The sequence below is a fragment of the Macrobrachium rosenbergii genome, chromosome 18, assembly GCF_040412425.1.
Source record: "Macrobrachium rosenbergii isolate ZJJX-2024 chromosome 18, ASM4041242v1, whole genome shotgun sequence".
Taxonomy (NCBI): domain Eukaryota; kingdom Metazoa; phylum Arthropoda; class Malacostraca; order Decapoda; family Palaemonidae; genus Macrobrachium; species Macrobrachium rosenbergii.
In genome coordinates this window covers 1,272,300-1,287,827 of record NC_089758.1, presented here as the reverse complement: position 1 = coordinate 1,287,827, position 15,528 = coordinate 1,272,300, and the positions used below count along the sequence as shown (strand labels likewise).

The window sequence follows — 15,528 nt, the reverse complement described above, 5'->3', positions numbered from 1 at the left end:
AACCAAATCAACTGGTCTCAGAAATCAGAATGAAACAAATTTTAGAATTCCAGTAACACGTGAAACAATTACATGATGTCATTAAAGCATTTTGGGTGTGAGATACAAAAGTTCTAGAAGCAGGGAGGTGACGTCATCCCAGCAAAACGTTTTGAACGCAATCTTACAAAACATGGCATAATTGATCAAGACACGTATTCTTTCTCTCAAAGTGGCGTACGTGACTCAAACAATGCATGTAACAACATGAAATCACTCGTCTTGAGGCCGTATGGGACGAGTCGGCATTTGTTTTCCAAACCTGTTATCACGTTAACCAAAACAAAGCGTCCTCTCTTATCTCAACTGATGACAATTGAAATGAAACAAGTCTTTGCTGGACACACACGTGTTCATATACTACGCTTTTATCAAGAAGGATATTATTCTAAACTACGTTACTATTAAAATTGTATTATTAATTCTAAATTACGCTAGTAAGTTAATCATTAGTTCTTTTGAGATCTGATGCCAAATTAAATATGACACTTCAACAACCATTATCATTACACATAACACATGAAAAAAAGTAAATATGTCAAAATTATAGGAGGATATACGTATTACAAGGCAACATCATGAAATTATATATATATATATATATATATATATATATATATATATATATATATATATATATAATATATATATATATATTATATATATATATATATATATTAATAATATATATATATATATTAATAATGTATTTTCCTTTTAGGCCTTACGGCCGCATTGGGCACGTCGTGGGCATGACGGCAGGGAGGGGCAGTGAGGTGTATCATCAACTGTGCCCCCAGTTCCTGCTCTTCGCTACCATCAGCATCACCATCACCATCCACATTTGACAACTTCCCAGTTGGAGCCATTCGCCGACTAATTCACAATAAGTCTGCAGAGAAGGAATACTTTACCGTTGGCTCCTTGACTAAGGACCTCGGAATAGCCCGCATTATCCCAGAGGTTATGCCATCAAGTTCAGTACTGCGGCTCAAGCAGTGCCTGGGATTCTGCTACCAGACAGCACAACGTAAAACGTACATAAAGAAGGAATCCCTGGATGTCTTGTGCCGGTGGATCACTACTCTTCGAGATCTACAACGCCACCGACAGGAGGGGAGGCAGGTGGTATATGTGAACGAAATGTGGTTTACCACAAGGATGTCACACAACAAGGAATGGGCTGGCACAATGCAGGCTGCTACCAGTGCCATTTACAGCCGCCAGGTGCCTCCTGGAGAGGGTGAGCGTTTCTTGGTGGTTGCAGCTGGCATGATCGATGGCTTCATTGAGGGCTCATACTTGTGCTACCCGGCCAAGATCACACATGGCGACTACCATGGAGAGATGAATGCCAAGTTGTTCCAGCAGTGGCTAATGACACAGCTTCTGCAGTCCCTCCCCGAGCCATCAGTAATTGTGCTAGATAATGCACCATACCATAGCACACTGATGGAGGAGAGTCGATGTCCTACATTGGCAACCAAAAAGGCAGATCTCATCAGGTGGTTACAGTACAACATACTGTATATTTATAGAATGCCAACTGTATAAAAGACACATAAACACTGCTGCATTAAATATTAAGACTATTGGAATCAAATAAATTTGACATTAAATGGATCATAGAAGTACAAAACAAACTGCAAAAAGAGTCAAGGAACAGATGCGAAATGGAACATCATTTTATTGTACTTATATTCTTCTGCAATACGTAACACTATATGGTCCTTCTTTAGGATATTAATGTTTTATTATCTTATCTCATCAGGTGGCTGGAACAGCACAAGATATCCATCCCACCTGCTGCCACACGCCCTGAGCTACTGCTCATTTGCCAACAAAATCGGCCAGAACGAAGGTATGAAGTGGATAACACCATCCACGAGTGGGGCCACGAGGTTTTGCTCCATCGATTCATACAGGCTGACCTGCAGGCCAGGTTGCAGGAAGCCAGGCTTTCCACCACCCCAGAAGTGTGGGCAGGAGCTGTTAGACAATCCCATCATTTTGAGGAGTACTGGAGGTTGGACAATATCCATGATCCATGTGAGCATGGAGCCTGTCATCATCGACATCACTAGTGACGATGAGGACGCGGATGATGACCTTTTCCTCGAGAGTGACAACGGAGACATTTTGTAAATAAATGATGTATACAGTAGTGTCAGACATTTTATTTGTACATCTAAAACATAATAGCTTGCCCTCAAAATCTTGACTCCTACCATTATCTTTTATTTGCAGAGAGTATACAAGCGCTGTTTAGGGTGCTGTGTGATATAAATAATAAAAAAAGAAAAATAGCAATGGGTTACATTAACTGAAATAAAACAATGGCATTGACCTTTACACCTCTAACAATTGAGGGAAATGAGGTATCACTGCTTTTCATTTGAATTCTACTTCTAGTGACCGGCTGACCGCTCCTGGCTTGCTGCAAATAGAAGGCTATAGTGTTGAAACCTGAGCTAGAACCAAATGGATTGTCTCTTTGTATTCCCGCCCTGAATAGACGTAGACCTAACAAATGAGCCATAGACTGGTTCATTATGTGGATGAATTACATACATCGAATTATTTGTAAAGTAGAAACAATACGGATATCAAGAAAATGGAAGAATTCCGTGCTAACAACTTAGTCCCAACAGCTGCTGTGGTATCTGCGATGAAACCTCCACATATAATAATAATAATAATAATAATAATAATAATAATAATAATAATAATAATAATAATAATAATAATAATACTGTAATTATAAAGTTACTGAGAATGATAATGCAATCAAGGGGACGATGACAAATCCTGCTCACCATCACTGATATTGCTTAAGCCTAGGATGGGTACTAATATTAATTAGCAAATATGTCATCGGCAAGTGGGTAGACCCACAGTGAAGAGACGTTTCCCCCAAGTGTAAATTTCTCTTCACTGTGGGTGGAGCCTCAAGACGTCATAAGTTAACGTGACTACTGTGTTCAAAACCCTTACCTGCGATTTTGATGGCTCTGGCATAGGAAACTCACCTTTACTCTGATAAGTACCAGAACTATTGAACCTAGGCACTAAATAATACTTGCCAAAATTAGGTAGGGTTATAAAATATACACTTGCCAACTTTCACCTTTATCCGATGCTTTGATAAAAAGTTATAGCCAAAAAATCGTGTTTCATCGGCTCTGAATCCCTTAGTAGGACCTAATAATTTTAATACAGAAAGCTTTAAAAACGTGATAAGTGACGCCTTGTATCAAGCATGTAATTCTCTCTGTTTTTGCTTTGAGTATTTGAATTTCTTAGTTTGGTAAAATATCGTTTTCTTTAAAGATATTTGTTGACGTTTACCCCTAGGTATGTTAGCTCTCTACTCATTCAATGCCTTCTTCCATGAACATTTGGTATTTGGGTATAATCGGGTATGTATTGAAACTCAGCACATTTATTTTCAGTCTATGTTAAGAATCTCAACTTAGGTTTGAGTATATTCTATGGTCCAGTCTAATTGGTGGTGTCTTATCATTACTTGGCCTGAGGAAATAAGGATAGCCGGGGTATTAATGAATTCATATGCTTTCTCTGGATCCAGAAGTACTTCAACCGTTTTTCTGTCGTTAATGATAGCCAGGACATCGGCTACGCACACTTGCATGCCTACATCTCCCTGTAGGAACAGATGGTGATGCACGGGCCCCTGTTTTCCAAAACCGCTTGTTTAAGATGTGATCTTTCAACCGCCTTTTCGGTGGAGCTGGTGAGAGAAATGGGCCTGTAAGAGGTTGGTTCTTTCAGTTTGGGTAAAGGCTGCATGTGTAACAGATTCCAAAATCGAAGACAGACATGGTCTACACAGGTAACCTTTCATAGCTGCTATCCCATATCCTTCGTCATTCCCTACTGTGTGAGTTCCTCATTGGAGGGGTGGGTACCGTTCTCAGCTAGCACTCTGCTGGCCCTGCGTTCGATTCTCCGACCGGCCAATGAGGAATTAGAGAAATTTATTTATGGTGATAGAAATTAATTTCTCGCTATAATGTGGTTCGGATTCCACAATGAGCTGTAGGTCCCGTTGCTAGGTAACCAATTGGTTCTTAGCCACGTAAAATAAGCCTAATCCTTCGGGCCAGCCCTAGGAGAGCTGTTAATCAGCTCAGTGGTCTGGTTAAACTAAGGTATACTTAATTTTTCCCTACCGTCTGTGACCATAATCGTTCCTCGGGGAGTGTCTCTTTCCATTTTAGGGGCTGAATTGGCTTCCTTCAGTGTGAATGGCATATCAGTTCTGTCTGACGCGTTGCAAGCACGCACATTAGAAAATTAATCTTACGAAAAAATTTAACATATGGTTACTGAATGTTTATATTTAACATTCTCTTTGTTCAATTCATTAACATAAGAGATTTTGACGACGAATAAAAGTAGGTCCAAAGTTTTTATAAAGAAATAAAAATTATAATTTTTGAAATTCATAGACTTTAAAGAAGTATTTATATACGCAACAAAGACAAATGTTCAGGTATTATTTTTTCATAAGGTCTGGTCCTGAAAACATAGGTTTGCAATATGTTTTTGCAATCAAAAGATCTAAGCACAAACTCATAAATAAATTAGCATCCATACGCTTCGATGGTGGCCGGTAATAAAGTCATGTCACGGGGAAAGAAAGTCACAATTTTGGCTAGGAAAAAAGTCACATTAGTTTAGGTGGCTGGTAATAAAGTCGCAGGGGAGAAATTCACAATATTTCTTGAGGGTCATTAATATCTTTATGATATTTACAGTCTTTTGTTTATGTTTATAAGGAAATCCCCAGCGGGCTTGGATTAAACACGTCGCAAAGGTGGATGCATGGTTGAAAAAAAAATCCCCAACCGGCTGTTACTAAACGCTGTAAAGGTGAATACATACCGGCTTAAAATGCTTGGGGTCACTATCTACGAAAGGTTATTGTGACTTTTTTCCTGTGATTTTTTTCTGTGACTTTTTTCCCTATGATATTTTTACCCGGATTCGGTATATTTGCGAATGCGCTTGATTACCATATGCTAAATTTTTGGTAGTATCTGAAATGCAGACGAAAATGGACGCCTTTTGAGAAAATATGAAATGACAGCACATATAAACAGACTTAAGATTAAACTCCATTTACAAATATTCTGAAAGCTTTGTGTTGCTGTAAAGGATTGCGTATTGTAATAAGTATACCTTAGTTTAACCACACCACTGAGCGATTAACAACTCTCCTAGGGCTGGCCCGAAGGATTAGACTTATTTTACGTGGCTAAGAACCAGCTGGTTACCTAGCAACGGGACCTACAATTTATTGTGGAATCCGAACCACATTATAGCAAGAAATGAGTGTCTACCACCAGAAATAAATTCATCTAATTCTTCATTGGCCGGCCGGAGACTCGAACTCGGGCCTAGCAGAGTGCTAGCCGAGAACTCTACCGACTCATCCAACGAGGAACTGCGTATTGTCATAGTAATATGCTTCAAAAACCAAGCAAAAAGGTTCTGTGTAAGAGGAACTATCAAATACGTTTTCTCTAGGTGCAATTATCATCATCCCTCTTTTGTTTTTTGAATCGGGAGTGTCTGACTTCACTTCTGAACCCAACTTTATTCGGAGTGTGCACTTTGTATTAGTCACAGATATGTCGTTCTTTTCTGTGGTTCTCAGAGGCAAAATGCCAATCGAGGAAGAAGGGGGAGAGTCTGTCTGTGGACGTAAAAGATGCGGGCGATTAGCGCTCCATCAAAATGTATATTACCATACATTTAAGAAAAAATCAGGAAAGCCTCGATGAGCAATTTCTCTGGGTTGAAATCTTTTCACTTGAGAGTAACCTAGGTCCTTCTTAATATATACTTCCTTTCCGTCGTTCTGATCTCTATATTTTTCTTGGAAGGAAAGTAAGACGAGCGAAGGGTCTTTGTTCCAGGAATTTCTTTACAACTTTTTTCACTAAGTTAATTACGCTATTGATCGGAATTTAACTTTCTCAAGTTTCACTTCAAAGTTTTTCTTTTCCATCAGTAATTCTCTCTCTTTCTCTCTCTCTCTCTCTCTCTCACACACACAAATTCACGTCTGCCACAGTGTGCTTCAGTTCATAAAATGTGACTCCAGTGAATAAAACAAAACCAATCTTATGTTTTCACATTCCAGAGTGTAACCGGGTGTACTACGGAACAGTTGGCAAAACCTATGAACTTTTTGTGCATTGGCCGACACAGAATAAGAGACCGCCAATCTGCAACTTGACTTTGGTAGCTGCTGGGGGTCCTAATGGCGACCTTGTGCAGCTTGCCTTCCATAAATTTAGTATCGGAAAGTTCAACTCTCATACTGAAAATGGGTGTCCGCACGGGCACATGCAAGTTATTGAGAATCAACGTATGTACAGGTAATTATGAAAAACGAAATGCCACTTCATATGTTTTTATTAACAGTACTTGGATAATTGGTAAATTCCTTTAGAAAATGAAAAGCATAAAATGAAATTCTTTGAAGTCACTGCCAAATTCTTTGCAGTCGTCAGTATGAATCAATGATTATTTTTCTAAAATTTCTTTGGCCTAAGTCACGACTGTTGATAAAATGAAAACTGCAAACTATTTCAGGCCAGGATTTTGGTGTGGCGACGGCGTTGGCATCGTGATGTACTACTCAGAGACACCTTCGGTCTCTGTTATCGTTACTCGTTTACCAGTAGACGACGATCTTACTGCCCTGGACGCCGTCAAAGAATTTTATCTAAAAATGACGTATAAGTTCTTGCGCCGAGAGTCAGCAGTTGTGCGGTATGGAATACTGAAGGCTCCCAAGTATCTTGGCCTCCGTGATCAAACTACAGTATGCAATGCTCTCTTCTCTAACTGCGACCAGCGACCGTGCTTTGTACAATCTCCAAATTTCCCAGGAATGTATCCTAGGAACACGACGTGTTATTACCACTTAAAGCAAACTAGATCGCCAGAAGGGAAGAAGGCTTTGATTTCACTTAGTCAAGAAGATGGACGATTAGTTCATGTGAAGAGTCTTGCTCAAGCCCACGATACAGCAGTGAGGAGTCTCAAACTCTACGAAGACTGTTATTACGTTGGTGATTATGTTCGTGTATATGATGGCAATTCCACAAGGTCCCCTGTCTTAGTTACATTCTGCCGAGGTGACATTGTACCGGAAATAGTATCTTCTGGACCGGATATTCTCATTGAATTTACAACTTCTCCTTTTGATTCTCCAAACCACGAAGTTCCATGGACTCACGTCGCTGGCTTTGAGCTAAAGGCCGAGACACGTTTTGTCCCCAAGGTAGAAATTGGCGAGAATTGCCACGTGCGGATTCAGAGCAGTTCTAACCAGACAGGATGGGTAGAAGGTGCTAACCACAGTGTTCCTCCAAACACCACTTGTATATGGGAATTCATTGGTAATCCAGATCAAGTAGTCTGGCTGACCTTTGTTCAGTATCTACGTCAAACACAATTAACAAAGCATCAAACCAAGTCTTGTTCAACGAAGCTTACGATCATTGATGGCAAATACAATGATGGTGGCATTGTTGCTGAACACTGTCATGATACTGAGCCACATACATGTGACAGGGCGAGGCGCCTTTTGCAAGAATCACATGTGCGCCCCTGTGACACCAAAGAATCATACGTATCAACAGGCCAACATATGGCTGTAACTCAACACTTTGGGGATGGCAGTGTTGTCACTAAAGTATCGTTTTTACTCAGGTAATCAATGACTATGTAGATTTCATGAAAATATAACCAGCAGCAAGGGTGTATATCAATTCATTTTTCTTACAAGAATGTTTTTAAAATTTTGAATATATAATTATCATAATCATCTTAACTACAGTAGTCATATTGCTAAAATCTTTAAATATCTTGAGAATAGTTAATGTTATTCACCAATGATCAACCATGTTCCCAGTTGTTAAACATAATTCTTTTGTCCCTTTTTCTCCAACAGATATGAATTTGTTGACCGCCAACAAACAGGAGATTGGACTGGAGATCCATGCTACCGAGAGATTCGCAGTGGGGCGAAAACTGAAGGCAATATTACATTTACTGCTCCAAGAGATGTCTTTCTTTATGGTCGTGGAGGGCGAACATCAATAATTTGTTCCTGGCGTTTTCTTGGAGCTGCGGACCAGACCATTAGACTAACAATCAACAACATCAAAACAGGCTCTTCTTCCTGCAGGACACAATCCAATCATCAAACAAAAGCTTGGCAGTGTTTGCCATCAGGAAATTCGCATATGGAAGTGTCTGTATCTGAATGGCCATGGCCTGGTGTAGAATTGCCATTAGCGTGTGTTTGTTCAACAGATGTAATACCATTTACTAGAAAATCAAATGGACCAGATCTCACCCTCAACTTTACAATTAAAGGCATGCTACCTTATGAAGATTACAGACACTATTCTTTCAATGTGACTTTTGAATTTGTGAAAGCCCAGATATGCAAAGGATCAACCAGGATCTTGACTGGTGCCGCTGGGGAAATTGTGGCAGTCTCACCATCTCCACCAAATCTGATGAGCTGTGAAGGATTTCCGTGGTTGCTAAAAACACCTCCTAATCATGCTCTGTACCTAACACTGCCAGGTGCTAGTCTCGATAATGGTACATGTCAAACAGACACTCGATTGTTCTTCCATGTACCAGGCAAAGCTGAACCTGTGTTGGGAGTCTGTCCTGCACCAGATAAAACATCTGCAATCAAGTTCTTCTGGCCACCCCCGAATACAAACACAGGGACTATACATGCACCGCAAGAGGACAGAGCAAATATAAGTGGTGGGGAGGAGGGAGATAACGATGGGGATGATCCTGAAAGTGAAAAACTTGATTTCCAGGATAGTGAAGGCGAATCTTCTCTCGTGCTCGTTTGGAAACCCAGGAGCTCCTCTGACCTCCGACTGCGCTGGCTGACGACTTGGAAACCTCTTGAATTGGATGATTTCTTTTCACCCACAACAGGAGGCATAGGAGGGTGGCGCGAAGAGATTCACGACGTTCCATGCAAAGAACTGTGTCCTGAATTAGGAGCGTGTATACCATCAGAACTTTGGTGCGATGGACGTCAACATTGCCCAGAGGGTAAGTTAATTTCCATGAAATTGTCAGGAGCCATTACATAATTTTTATGTCGGATTTATGGATTAATTTTTTTTATATTCTATAACTCTAAAGGTCAAAACTATGAATCCATTCTTATATGTCCGTATATTTTTTATGTATAGTGTGCAGGCATGTATGTCTAAGTATTTTTGTATCTATATTTTTATGCCATCGAATGATGAACTGTTTATATTCTTACTAGGGAAGGGCAAAACAAAATTTGAATCTTATAAATATGTCAAGAAGTTTTCTATTTAATTCGTTGAAACAAGCGATTGTAATAATTACACTCAATCACACACATCCGGTAGTTGAGGTTTCGCGCAACCCCAGCTTAGTATGAAGTCTTGGATAACAAAGTAAAAAATACTTAGTTTCTTGTCGCAATAAAAATTGTTAAAAATGTGTTATATAACTTTTATTTCGAACAATTCTAATGAAAATGGATCTAAATTTAATTGTAATTCACACAAATATCACAGCGCAAAAATATAATAAAGATATAGAGATATACTTAATCTCTTAGCTTGTCTGTTTAATTTTAAGTCTCCTTCTGCCACTCCTTTCCTGTTGATATGAATAGCTTGGGACACTCTTATTGAGGATGCTTTACAGTGCAACTGCGCCTCTGTTATGTATGCTAGATCATCTCAGTTTTACTACTTATCAACACTAGGCCAAGTGGTGTGACGAAATGGTTAGCGTTAACTTCATTCTTCACACTACGACTATTAAATATATATATATATATATATATATATATATATATATATATATATATATATATATATATATATATATATATGAACGAATTTTTCTTATCACATCACCGTGATTCATATACAAGCATTAAGCTACAAAAGTCCTTTAATATCCAATGCCGTGTGGTTAAATTTGCGTCACTGTAGTCCTGAGTTCTTGTCTTAGATGGTTCGAGCCCACGAGACGACGAACTTATTATCAACTAAAAAAAAATTCCCCTTCAGGTAGCATATATGAAAATATATTATTTCCAAGTAGAGCGAATTGAATATTAAAGGACGTTTGTAGCTTAATGTTTATATATATATATATATATATATATATATATATATATATATATATATATATATATATATATATATATATATATATATATATATATATAAAACACAAGGAATGCATTTCACAGAAATAAATTTCTGACTCACTTCTGGGCCAAACCCCCTGTCTTTCAAGTGAGAGTCCAGAGCGTTAGCAATTCCTTCACACAAGTCGTACAAGAAGTTGGAACCTGAGTACTACGTACCTGAGGTTTTTCTCAAGCAGCCACCTGTTGCCTAATATACCTGTGAAATTTATCCCCAATGTATTCATTTCCATCATATTTCATGGTGAAGGGGAAAGTTGAATGAAATGTTAGCAATTCATTCACTGCTGGGTTAGGAAGTTGGGTAAAATTCGCCGGTATTTTGCGCTAGGAAAAACCTCAGGTACCCAGTACTTAGATTCCAACTTCTTTAAAGACCTGTGTGGAGGAATTGCAAATACCCTGGACTCTAACTTGAAAGACCAGGGTTCAGTCCCGCTGCGAGTCAGAAATTTATGTCTGTGAGAAACGTTCCCATGTGTCCATTTCCATTACTTCTCAAAGTGAAGGGGTAAGTCGGATGAAATGTTAGCAATCCATTCGCTACTTGGTCGGTAAGTAAGGCAAAGTTTGCTGGTACGTTGGGTGCCAGGCACCTGCCAGGGAAAAACCAAAGGTATGTAGTACTTAGATTCAACTTATTTTATGACTCATGTGGAGGAATTGTTAAAGCCCTGGACCCTCACTTGAAAGGCTGAGGTTCGACCCTGATTTGAGTCAGAAATATATATATATATATATATATATATATATATATATATATATAATGATTTTAAATCCCAAAAAATATAAAAATATGATAATTTTATATAACAAATATTTTTAAATCCCAAAAAGGTAAAAACGTGATAATTTTATGAAAGTGACACAATGGAGACACAATGGAGACGCTAAGGACTTTCCTCTTATTACCAAGACAAGGACATATACACACACACACACACACACACACATATATATATATATATATATATATATATATATATATATATATATATATATATATATATATATATATATATATATATATATATATATATATATATATAGTCAGTAAGGAATAAATAAGGTTGGAATATCACAGAACGATGTTAATTATTTCACCGTTCTGTGACCTCCCAAACTTTTTTTTATATTCCCTTAGGACTTATACCACCCCATATATATATATATATATATATATATATATATATATATATATATATATATATATATAAGCCCTTGTCTCTGTATGTTTTTAGTTGCTGTGACCATGTCTTGGTAATAAGACGAAAGTACTTAGCATCTACGTTGCTTCACTTTCCTTCGTGGCTGAAACATTGTTCATATATATATATATATATATATATATATATATATATATATATATATATATATATATATATAGAGAGAGAGAGAGAGAGAGAGAGAGAGAGAGAGAGAGAGAGAGAGAGAGAGAGATATTACGAGGTTATATAATATTCTCACGATATTCTCTTGTAAGATGTATGAAGTAAGATTTTTCCCAAATATTATGATATGCTTTGTAATTGTCGTATGATTTTTTCTTTGTACAGCTATGCTCAAATATGAGGTGACATGATTCTTTTTGTATCGCCCAAAATATCGGACTCAACGTAACGTTGCCAAGTAGTGTTAAACTTTCTTTTTTACTTCCAATGTCATACAAGTCAACAGGCTTGCGAATTCACAGCTAGCACTATTTTCCCTGTGTTATATAAATATGATCCCTTTAATGCATCGGTATAATTCGTAACCTGTGTGATTTGAACTGATTATTTTTTTTTTTAAACTGCTTAGCTCAAAGCACAGTGTGCTAAGGTTAGCGGTGCCGTCAATGACAGCGTGCTTAACAAGCTCCTCGGGCTAGTCAACGTAACTACCTCTGCAGCATTATAACAGTAGACCTAAGCTCAGCAATCATAACAACATTTTCAAAATAGGAATTACTAAAAGTTTCCTTTGAATGTTGGAGTTTTAGGCTGTGTTCCAGCTACCTGTATGTTACAAAATGATTTATAGGCATAAAAAAATAATCTAAGCCTTCTGAGATGTAATCTCTGTTACTGAAGAATTTATTTTTAGAGATTGCCTGTTCTTTGAAAAATAAAAGATGATGATGATTTTAATTATATGGAGAAGATGGCTACTAATCGAAATATCTATTACTATTAATATCAAGGCCTATGGAACGCTTGTTTTTTAACTGGCTTAAAATATTATTGTCAGAAAAGTGCTTCTGCTCGCTTTTGGTGTATAATCTATTCATTCGTAAGGTAACTTGAAATGCAAGAATGTGTAAATAATTTCATATGCTTTCTGGCCTGAAATTGTTAATATAGAGATGTGAATGCCAAGTGCAATGTATTTATAGTAAGTAAAGAAATCTAACACACCTCGGTCTAGGAACAAAATCTTGGCTTTAACAAAAGAATAATTGCATGAGGGAATATTTGCTAGTAAACCATAATTTCTGAAGTGTTTAAGAAGTATATCTTAAATAATTTTATTTTTATGAAAAACAAAATATCCCTCTAAAAAATATTAAATAAATTGATTCAAGACAATTTCTTTGTCACTACTCATTGTAGTGTAGACCCATGCTACACCAACATTTGCTCCGCCACTCTAATGGTTGCGCCACACACGCTCCGCTCACCCGTTGATATCGTTGGGTGCATTCTACTTTTGCATTTACTTATTTACATTTTTTCAGCATTGAGGCATACAACAATCAAATAGGACTGTTTCAAATTTTATGGGTGCATTGGAAGCAATGTTAACTTTATGTCAAATTTTTTAGTTTTTTTATTGAACATTTGAACTGAGGTTTGATGGTGACTTTTTTTGTCAATGCATCAGTGATGAGTGAACTGAAGTTCTGAAAATGTTTTGTAACTGTTTTTCCAAAATTTGTCTACACACGATATTTTCTCACAGTTTTGAAATACATGACAGATTTCACTCTTATGAAACATGTTATGGCCTTATTGTATGAAATAAAAACGTTTTCGCACTGAAATAATTGATTAATATGGAGCATGTCAGGTTGCCAGTTCGTGAATTTTGAACGAAATCCTATGCAATTATGTCGCATCACTTAAGAGCACAGCTGTACAACACGTCAATTCATACCTTTTGCTGATGTGATCATACACAGTAAGGAACAGTATTCCCATCATTTAGGAAAATGAAATTATTGTTTATGGTTACATATTAGAATGATATATATTCATTCCTATGTTTTACCAATGCATATTTATTCAAAACACTAATTACCTATTGCATAACATTCCTCCAAGAAGGGAAAGATTTTGTTTGATTTGTGATTACATTATTGTACGAACTGACCAAGTTTATAGATGCCATAACTGTAACTTTATGCATAATTCTACGTTAAATTATGTTATGTTAAAAACGTCCCTAAAACCAATATACAAAATCATATCATGAGGTGAAGTTAGACATATAGGAAAGTATTTTGCCACTTTTTTTATTAATAAGATGAGGGGGTGGAGGGCTAACTCTTGTGGCAATTCACTTAATAATAGGAAAGAAGTAAAAAGGCATAACAGAGTATAGACTAAATATTTCTTATTAAATAAAAGATGTCTGCTCTCATACAATATTAATGAATGAGTTTAAATTAGAACTGAGGGGTTGGTTCAGTTTTTTATGAATTGGACAGTGAAGTTTGCTTTCATTGTAATAACACATATCATAAAAGACATCATTGGCCTAGGCCTCTACCAAATTGTCTGTATCACATGGAAACATTGTTTTAGATTTTCATTCTATGATTTGGATTTATAACGACCTACAAATAGTGTTGAAGGGTCTAACAGTGAAATGAATAAGCCTATACTGTACATAATTTATTCATATTCTGATCAGAGCGTATAAGATGCTTCACAGATGAAATACAGCGGCAAACTGTCATGAAATTGGCGCTAACCTGTCCACACTTGCAAGATTTTTAAGTAACACCATCAGTTCTTCTGTTCTGGTGAGTGGACTGTCTCCGCCAACAAACTGTCATTGACGCATAAGTTTTAACGGCAGTTTTGATAAACTGACAGAAGAAATGACAGGTAAACTTTGGGGGTGTTAGGGAGGAGAAAGAGGGAGAGAGAAAGAGAGTTTATCAGATGTCATTCGGAGTTTTCCCGGGCAGTGCCGGTTGTCAGCTAGTACATATGTGTATATATATATATATATATGTATATATATATATATATATATATATATATATATATATATATATATATATATATATATATATATATATATATATATATATATATATATATATATATATATATATATATATATATATATATATATATATATATATATATATATATATATATATATATATATATATATATATATATATATATATTCTATACATATATATATATATATATATCAAATATATATATATAAATAAGGTCTTTCAATTGAAATATATATATATATATATATATATATATATATATATATATATATATTTCTGACCACTCAGGATCAAACCAAGGTCTTTCAATTGAAAAGCAAGGGCACTGCCCACTAGGCCGTACGATTGAAAGACCTGGGTTTGATCCTGATGTGAGTCAGAAATTTATTTCTGCTCCACATGTGATTGTGTGTTGATTATTTCTATCATATTCAATCAGAAGGAATTTTTGAATGAAATGCCGTCAATTGGGTTATTGCTGAGTAGGGAAATTGGAGAAAACACACTGTTATGTAAGCAGTTAGCTTGCCCAGGTAATTCCTTGTGTGCAGTTGCCATCAGGTTCCACCTTCTTTTTGACTTGTATCGCCTAGTGGGCAGTGCCCTTGCCTTTCAATTGAAAGACCTGGGTTCGATCCTGATGTGAGTCAGAAATTTTCTTCTGTTCCACACATGATTGTGTGCTGATCATTTCTAATATATATATATATATATATATATATATATATTTATATATATTTATTGTTACGCGTGAGACTTGGCTGATGAGTTTATTACTTGACTTACATAATTTTTACCAGGCCCTGCACGCCAAGAACACACGTAACCTGTCGATGAAGCTATGAATTAACCTCAACGACAGCTGTTTAAATTAGCCAAGGTTGCCAGTCAAGGGAAATTAACCTCAACAAAGAATATTCAATGAATAAAGACTTTACGATAAACGTCACCGACTGCGGACGCAGACAAT

General features: G+C 36.6%; 1 protein-coding gene across 1 annotated transcript in view; it reads left to right on the top strand.

The window, feature by feature from the left end:
- The window catches only part of LOC136848013 (uncharacterized), a 98,703-nt gene that overhangs the window by 66,013 nt on the left and 17,162 nt on the right, over positions 1–15,528 (top strand). The window contains exons 3-5 of the mRNA XM_067120038.1: positions 6,212–6,449; positions 6,667–7,791; positions 8,033–9,171. Coding sequence (XP_066976139.1) covers positions 6,212–6,449; positions 6,667–7,791; positions 8,033–9,171 — 2,502 coding nt within the window. The remainder of the gene's footprint in view (positions 1–6,211; positions 6,450–6,666; positions 7,792–8,032; positions 9,172–15,528) is intronic.